Source organism: Sphaeramia orbicularis, chromosome 12 (assembly GCF_902148855.1).
Source record: "Sphaeramia orbicularis chromosome 12, fSphaOr1.1, whole genome shotgun sequence".
NCBI lineage: Eukaryota > Metazoa > Chordata > Actinopteri > Kurtiformes > Apogonidae > Sphaeramia > Sphaeramia orbicularis.
In genome coordinates this window covers 20775119-20793441 of record NC_043968.1, presented here as the reverse complement: position 1 = coordinate 20793441, position 18323 = coordinate 20775119, and the positions used below count along the sequence as shown (strand labels likewise).

General features: G+C 37.6%; 2 protein-coding genes across 2 annotated transcripts; one reads left to right on the top strand and one right to left on the bottom strand.

Annotated features, from left to right (window-relative positions):
• Positions 1–3976: 3976 nt before the first annotated feature.
• hpse (heparanase) lies at positions 3977–15329 on the top strand. The gene is made up of 12 exons (XM_030149978.1): positions 3977–4278; positions 6844–6971; positions 8074–8202; positions 8287–8460; positions 8767–8938; positions 10710–10757; positions 10895–10988; positions 11075–11181; positions 12367–12481; positions 13080–13204; positions 13292–13438; positions 14883–15329. The coding sequence occupies exons 1-12, from the start codon at positions 4049–4051 to the stop codon at positions 15040–15042; spliced, it is 1629 nt and encodes a 542-aa protein (XP_030005838.1). The 5' UTR covers positions 3977–4048; the 3' UTR covers positions 15043–15329.
• Positions 15330–15334: 5 nt separating this feature from the next.
• LOC115430089 (myosin light chain 5-like) lies at positions 15335–17684 on the bottom strand. The gene is made up of 7 exons (XM_030149979.1): positions 17451–17684; positions 17264–17371; positions 17113–17188; positions 16921–17025; positions 16208–16286; positions 16078–16126; positions 15335–15535 (listed from the first exon to the last, which is right to left on the bottom strand). The coding sequence occupies exons 1-7, from the start codon at positions 17547–17549 to the stop codon at positions 15434–15436; spliced, it is 618 nt and encodes a 205-aa protein (XP_030005839.1). The 5' UTR covers positions 17550–17684; the 3' UTR covers positions 15335–15433.
• Between the last annotated feature and the right edge of the window lie 639 nt (positions 17685–18323).

Below are 18323 nucleotides of genomic sequence, written 5' to 3'. Positions count from 1 at the left end.
TTAAAACTACTTTTACTAAAATTTTGTTAGAGTTAACCATAAGTTAATTTATCTTGGTTGGTGCAAGTCATGTCCAACATATTCTCACTCATCTCAATAATTCATATATCAAACCAGAGATGGGAGTAAGTCACACATGCACAGGCAACAGGCAAGTCTCAACCTTTAAGTCTCAAGTAAGACAATTCAAGTCATTCAGGTCTAGTGAGTGATGAGTCACATCATGAACTTATGAAGATCTATCAAACATGTAAAACTCAGCCAAAAAAACCCACCAAAATGAAAACATTGTCTCTATGCATTTGTTCACACAAATGTTAAAGTCAAAATAAACTGCATACTGGCCAGATACATTTACATTACTGACAGTGGTGGAATGTAATTAAACTATGTTTACTTAGGGCACATTTTACTGAACAATGAACGCTGACTTTTGACACCTTAGCTACATTTGGCTGAAGATATTTAATATATAGACAACGTTTGATGAATAAACTTTTATAACAAGGTACCCATAGTGGAGTATTTTCACACCACAGCTGTCTTTACTACAGCATCAGTCTAAGACAACGTATTCCAATTATTGCAGGTTAGTGTAAAAAAAAAAAAAAAAAATGCTGAATAGCTCTCACAAATGTATTAAGCAACATTTCCACCCTTCAGGGGTTTATAGACAGAGATCATGTTAAAATAGTTAACAAATCATCGACTGACTGAATCAACCGGAAGAGACTCGTCATAGAAAGAGTCTAGTATCCAATATTTCATTCAGGCTAACAGAGTATTAAGGAAGTAGATCCAAAACTTTTCTCTCTGGAGGAGCTTTTGTGTGCGGTTTCTTCCCCTGTTTGCAGTATCCTATGTCAGTATTCCACACCTGGCTCTATTCTGTTTGGATGTCGTGTGAAGGTGTGTTTAGGAAGTATTTTGTCACTACATACTGATATCTAAATATAGGCAGGATGACTTGTCATGTTCACTGCCGCCAGTTTTTGCTGAAATTGTTTTTTGTGGTTATTCACATTATAATTTCAATGTGACCACCATCAGACTCATGGGAACTGTCTACGGCCCTGAAGTGACCCACATCTGTAGTACACTGTTCTGATAGTCCCACCTCCTCAAGTACAGATTTGTGATGTCTGTCCATTTTAATGACATGAAAGTTGTTTTGCAATCTGGAATGACCATTCAGACTTAAGCTGCATTGCAAAACATCTGATAAGTGTCTGATTTAGGACCACATACTGTATGAGAGCGGCCTGTATCTGATGTAGAAAAAATGTCTGCTGTTCAGACTGTCATAAAAAAAAAGAAGATATGGGCAAAAAAGTCCCATTTGTTCCAGTTTTGCCTACAGTGTGAACTTAACCAAAGTCAAGCTGAATCACTAAATCCATGTGGAGTCTTTTATCAGTGTTAGTCAAGTAAGTATCAATTCCTAAAAATAAATACATACATACAACACTGGTTAATGTTCATCTATAAAGCTCTGCTGGGCAAACTCCCAGAAGACCTCAGTAATCTTCTTTCTGTTAGCTCTAGGGGTTTCCTTCTGCATTCCTCCAAGTGGTTGCTTTTGACTGTTCTTCAAAAGCCTGTAAAACTACATACATTCAATTCTGTTAATGATTTTAAAAGTATCATGGAGAATGCAGTGAAGGAGGCCTGTCACTGTTTTTCTTGATGCCATTATGGTTGAATAGTTGTTACTGTGTTTTATTGTTCATTGTGTGTCATGTGTTTTGTGTTGTTTGGACTTTGTATGGCTGCTACCTTAGCCAGCTCTCTCTTGCAAAAGAGATTTCTAATCTCAATGGGACTTCCTGGTTACATACGTACATATCTCTATCTCTCTCTTTTCTCCTCCTTTACTTTCTCACTCTAACCCCAACTGGCCAAGGCAGACGGCCATCCTTCAGGAGTCTGGGTCTGCTCGAGGTTTCTGCCCGTTAAAGGGAAGTTTTCCTCGCCACTGTCACCAGTCATAAGTGTTTGCTCCTGGAGGATTCTGTTGGGTTTCTGTAAATTGGCTTAAAATTTGATTTGATTTGATCTATCTCCCCTTTATGTGAAGCACTTTGTAACATGTTGTTTTAAAAAGTACTATATAAATAAAGCTTTACTTACTTACTTACTTACATAAAGGTAAAATAAATAAATAAAAAAAATACATTCATACACTACCAGTCAAAAGTGTGGACCCACCTGGTTTTTCTTTATTTTCATGACTATTTACATTGTAGAGTCTCACTGAAGGCATAAAAACTATGAATGAGCACATATGGAATTCCATAGTTTAAAAAAGTGTGACATAACTCAAAGCATGTTTAATATTTTAGATTCTTCAAAAAAGCCACATTTTGCTTTTATTATTGCTTTGCACATTCTTGGCATTCTCTCAATGAGCTTCATGAGGTAGTCACCTAAAAGATTTTCCAAAAGTCTTGAAGGAGTTCCCAGTGACGCTGAGCACTTGTTGGTTATCTGCAGTCCATCTCATGTCATTTAAATGAGAAGGTGAGTCCAAACTTTTGACTGGTAGTGTACAGACATAAAAATATGAGTCAGAGCCAGCATGACCATGTGGTCCCCAGAAGGGTTCCATTTGGGCTGCATATAAGGGTCCCATGTGGGTTTGTCTGCAGTGTCCATGGTGGGCCCACATGTGTTTGCCCATATCAGAATCAGAGATCTGACTATCTCATATTATTTATTTTTCACACTATTTATTCCACAATATTTATCTTTCAGGTCATTTGCACTACTTCTCATGTTTTTAGCACAACTTAAATTCTATGTTTTACACATATCTTAGTTTGCAATACTTTTCTCTGTAAATAACTGTGACTTTTACTGATATTTGTCGTTGTCTTACTGATATTTGTCGTCTGTCTGTAAATTCTTGCACTGAACCTGAGAGCGCTACCTCAGTTTCGTTGTACTTGGTACAATGACAATAAAGAGATTCTGATTCTGATTCTGATATGGGCAGACACATGTGGGGCCACCATGGAAACTGTGGGCAAACCCACCCAATATTATTATTATTATTATTATTATTATTATTATTATTATTATTATTATTATTATTATTATTATTATCAATGATAATAATAGTTTGCATTTGTATTATGTTGATACTTTAATCAGCAAACTTATAGGTGGAAACAAACAAACAAACAAACAAATAAGATATAGTTGCCTAAAGCTTTTGGAGGAAAACAAACATGCAGTTGTGGGTCTCAGGAGGATATAATAGTGAATGTGCTGGTCTGAATGAGTCCACTTAGACGTACTGATCGGGTTTGGATCCTGATCCGTCCATGGATTACCGGTGTGTGCAGTGAACAGTGAACCCTGCCTCTTCTCTTCTCTTCTCTTCTCTTCTCTTCTCTTCTCTTCTCTTCTCTTCTCTTCTCTTCTCTTCTCTTCTCTTCTCTTTTCTTCTCTTCTCTTCTCTTCTCTTCTCTCTTTCTTTCCTCTTCTCTCCTCTCTCTTCTCCTCTCTCTTCTCTCTCTCTTTTCTCTCTCTTCTCTTCTCTCTCTCTCTCTCCTCTCTTTATCTCTTCCTTCTCCTCTTCTCTCTCTTTCTCTATCTATCCTCTCTCTCTGCTCCTCTCTTCTCTCTCTCTCTTTCTCTTCCTCTCTTCTCTCTTCCTCTCTCTTTTCTCTCTCCTCTCTCCTCCTCCTCCTTCTATTTTCTCTCTCTTTCTCCTCGATGTCTTCTCTTCTTCTCTTCTCCGCCTCTCTCTTCTTTCTCTTCTCTTCTCTTCTCTTCTCTTCTCTTCTCTTCTCTCTTCTCGCTCTCTCTCTCCTCTCTCTCATCTCTCTCTCTCTCTCCTCTCCTCTCTCTCTCTCTACTCTTCTCTTCTCCTCTCTCTATCTCTCTTCTCCTCTCTCTCTCCTCTCTCTCCTCTCTCTCCCTCTCTCTCTCTCTCTCCTGTGCCTCCGTCAACAGACTGCTGATGTTTTCAGGAAGTGTTGTGTCTTTCATTTCATGTGTTGTTCAACATTCATTCGGGTTTCAGTGGATCTGAGTCGCTGTTATGAAGTCGGTCACCGTGGTCCTTTTGGTCCTTTTGACTCTGGTTCTGGATCCGACTGATGGGTTCCACGTCGGATTAAACCGTAACTTTAATGGGAACCAGTCGGCTTTGGCGGATGTGTCGGTGGTGGTGGACCTGTCTGCGGTGGTCCACCGGGTGGACCTGCGCTTCCTGTCCGTCACTATAGACGCCAGTTTGGCTTCAGAGGAGAAGTTCATGGACCTTTTAGGGTAGGTGTTAATAAACACCAACTCCATGCTCAGTGGACATGAGGACTATTAGAGGCTTTACTGGCTTAGGTCTGTGTTTGCACTACTTCTCTAAAATCCTTTTATTGTCCCCTCGTTTAATGTGCTTTCATTTTTCACTAACTTCCAAAGCCGCTTATATCCACTCCAGTCCTCCTGATTGTCTCTACAGATTATCCCACACTGAGATAAAATATTAGGCTCAGTTTGGAGGGAACATGTTGACCAAAATAAGGCTTTTGATGGGTTTTTACACTATGCTGCTTGAAACTGGCCCTGATGAAATGAACTAATAGGATAACTAATGGTCAAAACCACAGGATAAATCTGTCACATATATGGCAGGATAAGTGGCTTCCAATCTGTTGGTTTCAGTTTGACTGACAGTGAATTAGATTTCTGTAGTTTTTGGAGGTTTGTGAACAGGGGTTTATACAGGAACCCAGATAGCAAAAAATATTTTGGCAGTATTATGGCATACATTTGGCATTTTTGGCTTTCTTTTGGCATTATGAAAACCTTTAGGCTTAACTGTGGTATGATTAAGGTTATCCATAATAGATATGGAGGAACCAGCAATATATGGCTGAGTTATGGCATATGTGTGGTTGACTAAAAGACTGGGCAAAGAGCGGGATCAAGTATAGGGATGGTATGGCATGTTTATGGCAAGCCAGAAGATTGACTAAAGAGCAGCAATATCTTATTCCATATATGGATGTTTTTTGGTTGTGTTTTGGCATATTTCTGTAAAGCCAAAACACTGCGCAAAGAATGGGAATTTCTACCCAGAAGAAAACCCCACTTCATTTTAAAAGCATGATCAACACAAATTTTGGGTGAATTTTGGCCACCATTTGGCCTCCTTTTGGCCTCTCTTTGGGTCAGTTTTGGCTACTTTTTGGCTGGATTATGGGGATTTGGGGCTTTTCTGGGACAATTATGGCTATATTTCGGAAGTCCACAATTAGTTTTGGGTGAATTTTGACTTCCTTCTGGTTTGATTTTGGCTTGCCTATTTTGGGCCATTTAGGGCTCATACATCTGCCCAGAACTTTGCCAAAATGGCATGCCAGTTTTGGACCAAATTTAAGCCATAATGATTTTGCTATCTGGGAAATGTGACTTGTAAATGAAGAGAGAATAGGACTGACTAAATATAGCCTGCATTTGAAGCCAAGCTGCCATATTTCTGATAAATTAAGTTATAATGTGATCTGTAATCAAAAAGTACTGGCCACATATCTGTATTGGTTCATATTTCCTGACATCAGCCAATATCAGTATCAGCATTTCACTGATGACAGTAGTTGACATGTATCTGTCATGTTATAATGAAGGTTTTCCTGTTTGAATCTGGTTTTATTCATAGATAATGCAATGAAAGAGTGAAAGACTGTAAAAACGAAACATTTAGAGTGAAGATTTTGTCGTTGCAGAAAGTACATAAAACATAGGTATCGGCATCAGTTGTTGGCTAAAGTGGTATTTTAAATATCACTATTGGTATCTTCCAACAGTTCTAAAAAGACATGAAATATTCTAGCTATAAAGTACATTTTTTATTGATTACAAAATGTTTGCAGATTGCTTCTATCCCACACTTGCACCGTTAAAAAAAAACATTGAAACTGCCAGTGTGCTTCAGGTTTTTTCTCCTTTTTGCTTCTAGCCTGTGGTCCAAGCTCAGAAACACCTTATTTTTTGTTTTGTCTGCTAAATGATGTGCCGAGAACCTCAATTTACACTTTTTTTTTGCAGTTTCACTTGTACAGTAATGGAAAAAATTATTAGACCACCCTTGTTTTCTTCAATTTCTTGTTCATTTTAATGCCTGGTACAGCTAAAGGTACATTTGTTTGGACAAATATAATGATAACAACAAAAATAGCTCATGAAAGTATAATTTAAGTGCTTATATCTATCCATTTTCCATGTTTTCTTGATAATAACTAAAATCACTTAAGTTCTTACATCAATATCTATGGCATTGTACTGACAAAAACAGTGCTTTTAGGCATTCCGTGTTTTCTTTTCTGTCTGTTTTAGTCACATTATACACACAGGAGTTTGTATTTGATTGCATAACCATTGTTTTTGATGACTTTTGGTGGTCTAATAATTTTTTCCACGACTGTATGAACTGGTGGAATTATGTGTCTTGACTTTTAGACCATAATATAACACTTTAACAGACCAGTAGCTTCTGACTGTGACTTAAATTTTTTCATCAGGCCTTATAAAAAATTTAAGCACTAGCCTAAATATTTTAATCTGAACTCTGTGTTAGTAGGAATGGCCTACTTTTCCATGAGCATGTTCTCTCACTTAGCCTTCTTGTATCACCGTAACACCAAAATGCCAACGATGATTTTTTTGTCCTTTGTCCTGCTGTTTATAAAATTATGGTTTATAAAATTATTGCACATTCTTTGTCTAACCTTCTAACATTACACTGTAATCTCATAGGTAATAATTATTTCCTTTATTAGATTTCCTCTAAGGATTTTTATCTTAAGTTTGTGTGTAATTTTTGGTCTGTTCTAGCTCTCCAAAGATAAGAACACTTGCAAGAGCATTAACGCCAGCATTTTTGAGATTTGGAGGGACCAGACAAGACTTCATGGTCTTCACTCCTCAGCAGCGTCATCGGCCGAACTCACATTTTACTCCAGGTATTGTTGGATGTTTTACTGATCCTACAGGGCATTAGAATAAAATAGAATAGAATAGAATAGAATAGAATAGAATAGAATAGAATAGGTCTTTATTGTCACTGTCACAGGAACAATGAAAATCCATTTAGCAACTCTGTTCTGTTTAGCAGCAAAATCAGTGCAAAAAGAATTGTATAAAATATCACACAAAATACTGAAAAAATATAAGCAATGTATGAAAGTGTTAGGATTTTTCATGTTCGTTGATTAGAAGCTCTAAAGACGAGTTCAGGATGCATTTGGTCTCAGTTTAAGAATTTATTCTGATCACATGTGAAATATAAAAGCCAGCGCTGGTCTCTCTGGACAAGAGCTCCTGCAGGAACTCGAGTCAAAGAGCCCCGAATACTGGGTGTGGTTGACAGTTATCTTCTTGGGTGACTCCACCCTGAACAATGGGTTGGACTTCGCAACCTAATCTGACTCCATCTTCTGATTGGACCTCACCTGTTGACATGACTTGCCAACTGTCAGGTCACGTCTTGTTGCTGGGATGTGCGACACAAAGTGTCATGACTTGTTTTAGATGTGTATCTGTTGGAATGCAAGGTCCTAGCTTCTGTAGCCACAATATCTTCTTCAGTGAGCAGAACCGACCCTAAATCTTATCAGTACTGGGGCCCATGAGTTTACTGGGAGACAAGCTTCATCAGTAGAGAAATATGTGACATTTTAGAGCAGTTCAGAGCAATACTGTAATTATTCTATAGTTATTCTTCAAAAGCTACAAGATAAAATATTAAATATATACTACTAAAGTACTACGAAAACTGCTGAAATGTACAACAAGCTAACTCTATACTACACATGAGAAATCTGTACAACAAATAAGGATATATACAAGCAGTATAGGATATATACAAGGTATGATAAAAAAAAAAAACAAGGTGCATGTGTTGTGATTATTGCACTGAGTTACACTGTCCATTAGACTGGGGGTGGTGGTTGTTCAGTCGGGGGGCAGATTTAACCACTTGTGTGTAAAAACTGTGCTTGAGTTGGTCTGTTTTTCAACACCTCCAGAGCTGTTTAATCTGTGTTTACTTCCTTCTGTTGTCAGAACCAACCTGTGATAAAGCAGAGCTGCCCCCGTGGCTGGAGGACAAGCTGAAGAAGGAATGGATTCAACAGCAAGTGCTCTTGAAGACAGAAGACCTGCAGAGGAAGTATAAAAGAGTCAAATTCACAGGTACTTGATCAGCCTGACATTTTAGACACTTCAGGTGCAGCCTTGGTGTCTGACTGCTGTGACTGTCTTGTCTATCTTTGGCAGAGTACACAGTAGATCAGCTGCACTCCTTCACCAACTGCTCTGGTTTGGATCTGATCTTTGGGCTGAATGCTCTGCTCAGGACGGCGGACAACACCTGGAATGGCAGCAACGCCAAATCACTGATGCAGTACTGTGAGTCCAAACAGTACAGGATGTCCTGGGAGCTGGGCAATGGTAGACATTCACAAACACTTTTATTATTATAAATCTGTTTTACTGAGGAGGAATCTACTTATTTATTCTGCTTTTTGCTCATCAATACAATTTTAGTTTCATTTCCTTGTTTTTTTTCATCAAGTAAGCTATTCATGATATCATTTCACACCGCATAAAGGATGTTTTTTTTGTCTGCTAAGGCTGTAAAATGTTGTTTCTTCTTATATATTAGCCAAAATCAAGAGCCATTTATTGACATTGCATTGCAATCCAGGTTTATTACCTGTTGAACACTGTTATTAAACTATTTGTGTTTTTCTTCAGAACCAAACAGCTATGAGAAGAAGGCAGGCATTCGGGTGGATGGCTACCAGCTCGGAGAGGACTTTGTCCATCTTAGAAAGATGATGACAGAATCCAAGTTTTACCACAATGCAGGATTGTACGGCCCGGATGTCGGCCAGCCACGTGACCACAGGATAGACATACTAGAGGGGTGAGTGGTGTGGGGCATGATATAAATTTATGTCTGCAGAAATACAATGAATGTCATTCTACAAGAAAGCAAAATAAAGGAATTGAGAATGGAGACCTACAAGATAACTTTTTTACTTTTTTATTCTTCTGTGTCTGTAACATGTAATTCACTGAACACACAGTACCTGGATGTAAAATGCAAAGTAAGTTACTATTAGAAAGATTAGAGCCATCAAATGTAATTCTCTATTTTATTTCACTGCCATAGAAATAAACAGCTACAATATGATTGCACCTGTCAACAACATACACTCCTGTTCAATACCAGTGTGATAGACATGGCAGGTTACATTATTACCTCCGCCAAGGAGGTTATGTTTTTGCCAGGGTTTGTTTGTTTGTTTGTTTGTTTGTCTGTTTGTCTGTCCGTTAGTGTGCAACATAACTCAAAAAGTTATGGACAGATTTTGATGAAATTTTCAGGGTTTGTTGGAAATGGGATAAGGAAGAAATGATTAAATTTTGGTGGTGATCGGGGGTGGGGGGGCCCTCGGGGGGGGGGGCCCATTTCCAACAAACCCTGAAAATTTCATCAAAATCTGTCCATAACTTTTTGAGTTATGTTGCACACTAACGGACAGACAAACAGACAGACAAACAAACAAACAAATAAACCCGGCAAAAACATAACCTCCTTGGCGTGGGGGGGGCCCACAGGGGGGGCCACTGATCAGCCTTGGCGGAGGTCTGCGCTCTCCGAGTGCTTCTAGTTTAATCAAGCTACTTTCCTGAATGCTCCAAACCAAGGCCATCCTGCATTGTTTTTCAGAATAATTTCTGGACACAATAGTATGTTTCTTGCTTCCACAGAAAACATTTTATGAATCAGCTTCAACAGATTAGAATGGAGGCTGTAATATTGTAGGCTGAATAGAGAAACCAAGTTCAACAATGTAATGAAGAGGAAATGTGCCTGAAATGTAGATCCTCCATATCCATGTTTTCTGTGCAGTTAGGGTTAAGTTACTACTATAGAGAGCCATGTTTATTTACTTTCATTCTGATTCATAGAAGTTATTCAACAATATGTTATTTCAGGCTCTAATGTTCAGGATTTATGACTCCTTGCTATTTTCTCAAGCATAAATTAACATAAATAAGTAAAAAACAATTGACCACTTAATAAAAAAAAGCCCACATCTGCTTTAATCTGGTCATCATTAACATAGTTTAACTCATTAAGATTTTAGGGGGGGAAAGTAACATTCAAGCGGAACTGTTTAATGATACTAAAAAAAGCAGAGAAATAACCCTCCACTTCTTCATTGATGCTAGAGGCATAATATATGTATTGTGTATTTCATGCTGATCTGTTACAGGAGTTATCTCAGGCTACACATGCACAGAATGCTTAAGTCCAAAAAAAGGTCTTTGGTTTTGATCGATCTGCTGCACAGACTACCAGAAGGAAACAGGATAGAGCTGAATTGTAATTCTGTGCAATAATTGGATTACACTGTCACATGTGAGCTGCAGACCTTACCTAATTTGAAGAAGCATTTCCTTGACTGGTTTTCCCAGTTGTGGGTCTTGGACATTGCTGTTGTGGAATGAAGACTGAGCACTAATTATGATGGAGTGACAGATAATTGTAAATAGAATGTAGACTATTGAATGGTTTGGCTGTTTTGTTTAATGTTAACCAAATGCATTGTACCTACCTGCTGACAGGATACATTTATGAACAGCTGACTCATTTATGTTAAATCTCTGTTGTCTTCTTGCTGTAGGTTTTTGCAGAGTGGAACTGAGGCAGTTGATGCCTGTACCTGGCACCAGTGAGTCGGCCTTTTTTTCAAACTGCAGATTCATGTGTCTATGTGAACACATTTCTGTTTGTCTTTCTGAACTTTAGCGCTGTCCACAAAAAATTCAGTTTATTACGTAATAACTCTACATACTTCCTGTTTCCTAGTTATTATGTGAATGGAAGAGACACATCTTTGGAGGACTTTTTAGATCCTGAAGTCCTGGACACCCTGGCCTTAAAGACCAATGAAGTCCTGCAGGTAATGGTGTAATATTGAAATGACATCATTGTGCTCGATGTCCACATTTTTAACAGTTTTTTTTTATTATTTCTCTGCTGGTTTAGAAAGTAGAGCAGGTGTCTCCAGGAAAGAAAGTGTGGCTCGGTGAGACGAGCTCTGCCTTTGGAGGTGGAGCTGCAGGGCTGTCTGACAGATTCGTAGCAGGGTTCATGTGAGTTCATACAAGTGGTTAAGTTTTAGTTCTTCAAATATTTGGTTCCAACATTAAAGTTCAGTGACAGTTGTTTTATTGCAGCATCAAAAGTGTCAGAGTTAACATTACTCTACTATGTCGTCTAGAGAGCACTTACATTTAAGCGTCAGCTAAAAATATCATTTCAGATTTTGGGTTTTAACAATGACCTTGTTCGACGTCCATGCTTGGTTTCATTTGATGACACACTCTGTCATTCAAACAAATCAGGGCTGTTAAAATTATTTGTGACTTGGGTCTTAATGTTTTCTGCTCTGTAAAAGTGCCTCTCCACTGAAAAAGGAATATGTTTTCATGCTCCTTCTCTGTATCTTTGAATTGAACTGTGCAAAATTAGATTTTCTAGCTTTTACCTCTGTTGGGATGTTTTCACATTCTTCTGCAAAAAGGGAAAAGTTTCTCTGTGGCCATCTTAAGGCCTGTGAGCAGAATAATGCAATCAGAGTATGGAAACATAGATAGATAGAATGTCCAGTCACTTGAAATTAACAGCATACATACATATCGTTAGCCTCATTGCATCATTGCCAAAGTCCTATTTTCGGCCATATTGTGATATCTGCGTAACTTTACTTCTCTATCCTTGAGGATGATATGAGGCTAATGATATTCAAACATTATGGATTTTTCACTGAGTCAAGCGAGAGGAGATGTTGGTTTAACAGGTTTTTGACGATGTCATTGAGTTTTTTGTGGAAAACCATAAAAGACAAGCGATTATTCAGCAGCGTTTTTACGTCTGTTATAATATATCCATTAGAGATCCTTAAAGCAATAGCTGATTCATTTCCTCAGTGATTTTGCCAATTTCTCAAATTGCTGTCAGCTTTCGACTTAACACAAACAGTGAAAAATTGTTATGGTTTGATGAACTTATTTCGTGGTTTCTACTCTGCATTCTCTGTATTTTGAGAAATAGTGTAAAATGTAGCAAAAGCACATAAATAGTGATGTGGAACACATTTCAGAAAGCCTTGATTTCTAAGGAATATGACGTGGTGGATTAAATTTACTGAGTACACAGCTGCCCTGGTCTTATGACATACCATAAAGAAACCCTGCTGATTGTATATAGTAAGACGTGTGGTTTTTATGGTCTGATTCTAATATCTGTGTATTTTATTGAATGTCTGCTCTGTACAGGTGGTTGGATAAATTAGGCCTTGGAGCCAAACTTGGCTTGGACGTTGTTATGAGACAGGTGTTCATTGGCTCTGGTTTTTACCACCTGGTTGATGACAATCTGGACCCTCTTCCTGTAAGTCTCTAATTAAAAATGTGCCTTTTAAAATGTTTTTATCTGCAGTTTGGCACTAGTTCCTGTGCTTTTAAGTCTTATACTGTATTTTCACCATTTGTCAGTTTATGAGGAATTTTTGCTGCTTATATTTATGAGCTTCAGTAAATTTTTGGTAAATTTAGATAAGACACATTTTTTTTTAATGTTGTATTTTTAGTTTTATGGTGCTGCTACTTTCACTTAACCCTACAGGAGATGGAAACACATTTGCATGAGAGTGGAGAGAGGCTGAACCAGATGAATGCATTTGCTATTTCCAGTCTGACCATTAAGTTGCCTTAGTTTTGTGTGTGTGTGTGTGTGTGTGTGTGTGTGTGTGTGTGTGTTGGATATTTAAACAGGCAGCTGTTACTAAAATGTTCTTTGTAACAACATCATGAGTTTGTGTCAAATGCTACAATATACTCCGCTTGCTCTGCTCTCCACAAAAGCCTATTTTATTATGTTAGATATTACAAACTATTACGTAATGTAAATGATATGACCATCACTTCCACTTTGTCGTTTTGGTACATGCAGTGTAACCACATGCTCTGTGTCTTCCATCTTCTTTTAGGATTATTGGTTATCTGTTCTTTACAAGAGGCTTGTTGGACAAGAGGTTTTGACTATTGAGGGATTTTTCAATGTAGCTCGGAGCAAAAGAGTTCGACTTTATATGCACTGCACAAACAAAAAAAGGTATACACACTTTAAGATAAAAAAATGCATGTTGAATCAGCTATTTGTGAGTAAATAACCTCTTCCACTGCTTTTTTCCCCTCCTAGTTATAGAAATGGAGCAGTGACACTGATGGCGATGAACCTGAATAAGAAGGCAGCCAGCATCTCTCTGCCTGCACACATCTCCTTCAGCACAGTGGAGGCTTTTGTCCTGGAGTCGGCCCAGTCGGGGGAGGAGGGCCTCTATTCCAGGTGCCAGTCCTCCTGCATCTCCTCAATAGAACCATTTATCACTGCATTAGCCTGAAATGTTCTCTCAGCACGTCATGTGAAAAGTCACATTTTGTCACTTATCTGGCCTCCTCTAAAAATTGCTGACACATGGCTTGTTTAGTTTTCCCAGAATCCATTGCACACTGGTTTGTTGCCAGTCACCTTAACTCTGAAAGTCATCATATGACCAAGATACACAATCGGTCAGTGGTTAATTTGTCACAGAAAGTGGGCTCATGTAAGGAGACTGTAGGATGACTGCTAAGAGGACTGCAGTGTTCTAAAGTTTCTTACCATTAATGTAATTGTAGTATGAGCTAAGATTCATTACTTGGTGATAGCAGTTTATTCACTTCATAAACGGTCTCTGCTGCCAAATATAACTAAATGGTAATACGGTCTGTTGCCTAATTACAATGTTCTGATGGAAAATGGTAAACTCTCCACTTTTCTAAACTGACTGGTTGGCACCTGAACACATCACTAGATTGGATCTCTGCTTCATTTGGCCATGCTGCTTTGCCACATGTGATACATCAGAAAAGACTGGTGCAGCCTGCTTAAATTCCATACAGGGGGCACATGAGTCCAGTGGCAATAAATCTTTATCAGTTGCTGATCAAACAGTGGCAGGTAGAGTGGCAGATGCTGTAGTTATGCAACTATCATTCGGGATAAGCTTTAATTTAATTTCTGAACAGCTTGGAAGTGTTGGCAGAATATCTTTTTAATTTTGATTCTGTGAAGCTTTTAAAAAATGTTTACCAGTCTCATGTGGTTGTTGCCGGACTTCAAATAGTTTTTATTGGCTGAATTGGTTCAGATCAGTTTTTGGTGCTAAATTTAGACAGACAGAAGACATGCCCATTTTTCTGTTGATTGGTAAACAGAATCATGTGCTATCTAGTTTTTTGGTGGCCCAGTTTTTCCTCTGAATCCACTGTAGAGACTGTGCTCATCCAGTGTTTGATGAAGGAGCTCAGACATTTCTCAGCATCCAATAATACTACTTACCCCTCTCTGAAGGTTTTACAGGTTAAGGTGACAAACTATAATTGCAACATTCTGATATTTACAGCACGATGCAAACCTCTCAGAGCATTATTAGCTTGTTTGGTTCTGCAGTGTAGTAATGATCACACATTTTTCTTTCTCATGTATTTATTAAAGTACAACAAGGAAACTCAGGAAATATGTGCACAATATTAAAAAAAACAAATAAATCAGAACTAAATAGCATCTAAAGTCATAGGTCAGTATTTGGCAAAACCTCTGTTAATATGGCACAAGTTAAATTAAGTGTTGCATTAATTACATTTAGATTTGTAATTGTTTTGTTGAATTAATTGAAGGTATAATATAATAAATGGCTGTATAATAATTCAGTAGCGTTGACTGATAAATCAACTGTGTCTTCTTGTAGGTCTGTCAAACTCAATGGAGAAGTGTTAAAGATGGTAGATGACAAAACTCTTCCCGACCTTAAAGGAACTCCTCTGACACCAGGCAAACATCTCCAACTTCCTGCCTACTCCTTGGCCTTCTACGTCCTCACAGATGCCCGGGCGTCGGCCTGCCTTTAACTTCACTGGGACCCACATAAAGTTCTCCGATGACACACTCAGTCATTACGTCTGTTATCGGAAAATATTGCACTAGGCTGCTCATCACTGGACTAAAATTACTTGAAGTTGTTTGACGTACTTAAAGTGATTCATGGACATGTTAATATTTTTTGCTTTTATAATGAATGCTGGAGTGCCTTATTTATATAAAGGTACACTTTATATTTTTCTAACTTGTATATGGAAAAATCTTTGTAACTCAAACCCTCAATCTCAAAGAATCAATAAATACTAAGTCAGTTTTCTGTGATTTCTCTCATTTTATTTGAAAGAGGCAAAACAGAGCACCACGCCAACTCTAACAGTTAGATCATTGTTCATAGATATGACAAGAAGGCTCATATCATCTCTATTCTTCTTGTTCCTCCCCATGTGTGATAATGTAACACAGAGATTTGTAATCCAGGTTGCCTGCAGCATCAATGTTGGATGACTGGAACATCTGCTTTACCTGTAATAATACAAATGAACATGACTGAGGATCTGTTTAATGAGTAAGAGCAGCATGTAAAGCCTGTCCTTATCAAGCTTCTTGGAACAATAGAACTATACAGTCACAGAAAAACATATTAGACCATTAAAAGTCATCAAAAACAATGGTTATGTAATCAAGTACTAACTCCTGTGTGTATCATGTGACTAAAACACAGAAAAGAAAACATGGAATGCCTAAAAGCACTGTTTTTGGCAGTACAATGCCGTAGTTATTGATGCAAGAACTTATGTAATTTTGGTTATTATCAAGAAAATATGGAAAGTGGATAGATATCAGCTCTGAAATAAAACTACTATAAGCTATTTTTATTGTTATCAATATTTTTGTCCAAACAAATGTACCTTTAGTTGTACCAGGCATTAAAATGAACAAGAAATTGAAGAAAACAAGGGTGGTCTAACAATTTTTTCCGCTACTGTATATTGTTTTTGGTGTCAAGAAACATATAATAAAGTAAAGGATCAAAATTTTAGTATTAAGCAACATGGACTCATTACCTCCTCCAATGAAAACTTGTCTGCTTGTGTCATCAGTAACTTCTGTAACCTGTAATGGAAAAGCATACATATGAATTTTGTCTCATGGTAAATTTATTAAGATCCCTGAAATAAACAGCTGAAAACTTACTCGTCTTTGTGTACGTAGCCTTTAGAGTCAGGGTCAAATAGTTTGAAAGCATTCAGGATAGTATCTTCAGGGTCTGTACCTGTATAAAGAAAACATAAAAATGTGTTTGTAGATTTTGTAGAGTTTATGTATTTTTTTTTCTTACTATCAATGACATTTTTTATACTGCAGACAATGTAGAGTTTATTTCAATAATGATTCCAGCCTAAAAATAAAACAAAAAAAATCACTCATTTTTAAAGGGTCAGTGTGGTTAGTCCCTTTTACTCTCGATCAAGTGACTGTTGTATTTCCTTTCCGTCTAATATTGTTTCCAGTCATATCCTGGCTCTTCTAAAATAAAGACATGAATACTGCACACAAAAATCTAAAAACTAGTATAAATATAAGGCATACAGTATTTGACTAATACAGATTTCATGAAATGCTGCTGACTTCCAAAGGAGAAGCTTTTCTTACTGTTACAGATAAAAAGTTGAAGCCATAAGATCATCTATCTCTTTTCAGTAAATTAAGAGGAGTCAATGCAACAGCTTTATTTGGTCGGATGTGATCAGTAAGAATAAGTGGCTGCTTCAGACTCCGTCAAACTTAAAATAATCCATAGATAATGAGACAGACTTTGATTGTGCTTGATGACTCTCCTCTGCTTGCGGCACTGTCACACTACAGTTTGCTAAGAAACTACCATGTCCTGTAAAAGTTAGTCTCACCATGCAGCTTTTCTCCAAACAGGTTGAGGAACATGGTGAAGTTGATGGGACCAGTGGCTTCTTTTAGCATATCCTCAAGTTCATTGTCCTTCACATTGAGCTTACCTGTGAAAATCACATTCAGATCAAATCTACATGGGTAACGGCTACAAATAAAGCCCAGTGTGTCAGCTTTTAATCAGGAATACGAACCCAAAGATGCGTATGTATCCTTGAGATCTTCTTTATCAATGAATCCATCTCGATTCTGGTCGATAAGTGTGAATGCCTGACAAGAAGGATGAGACAAGCTAGGAAAAAATGTCAAAGAACAACAGAGTATTAAGGGGAACTAGTATTTTACCTCTTTGAACTCCTGGATCTGAGTTTGTTCAAACATGGAGAAGACATTGGACGAGGCTCTCTGGGCCCTTTTAGCACCCCCTTCCTTCTTCTTTGTCTTCCTGCTGGCCTAATTAAATACATATTAACATATATGCTGAAAAACAACCAGTGCATTAAAATAAAATTCAACTAATTCCAACACATACCATCTTTCCCCTCTCTGTGTGATGCTGTTGCTGCAATGTGTTATTATCTGGGAGCAGGCAGTTTAAATACAACAGCTGTCTGGGATGGGGAGAGGACATGTGCTGATGGTTTGACTGAAGAAGGGTCTTTAGGGACAAACCGTAATCTAAATGGGACCCCCCAGCCGGGCAAACTTCCCCATACAAGGCCAATATGAAGAGAGTTGAAGAGAGGCCCAGCAACTGCTGCTGATTATCAAAACCTTTTAAAGTGTTTCTATTTACAGCATTTTACATTACAGATGAAAGGAGGGGAAGGACGACACTGATGATGATTTTTATTGAAGAAACTGACTTTAGATCCCATTTCCACTATGATTTCAGTTTGTGAAGACTCAAAATGAGAAGGAAGTTAAAAAGAAGTTAAAAAACATTCTCACGTAATTTACTGAAAACTCTTCTTTTCTTTTAATTTCAATTAAGGAAACATTTTTACTACTATACATTAATTTTAACACTTACTTCATCTGCTAATGTTCAAAATATGATCTTAACTAAATACACATCAACCTAACATCTATGGGCCTTTTTACATTCTTTCTAGATTCCTTTTTATTGACTTCCACACATAAAACTTCAGTGTTTTTTTTTTTTTTCAGATTTATTTTAATGTTATTAGAACAGCATTAACATATAAGAGTTTTTGTCATGTGACCTAAAGCTTAGTAAGCTACCCATTTTTTCTAAACACAACAGCATAACTCAAGCTCATTAAAATGTTTCAAGTGTTACTGTGCTGAACTCACAGTAACAGCACTGATCAGCACAATTCACAAACATCACCAAAGTGCATCTGAAAGTGACTGAGATGATAGATAGATAGATAGATAGATA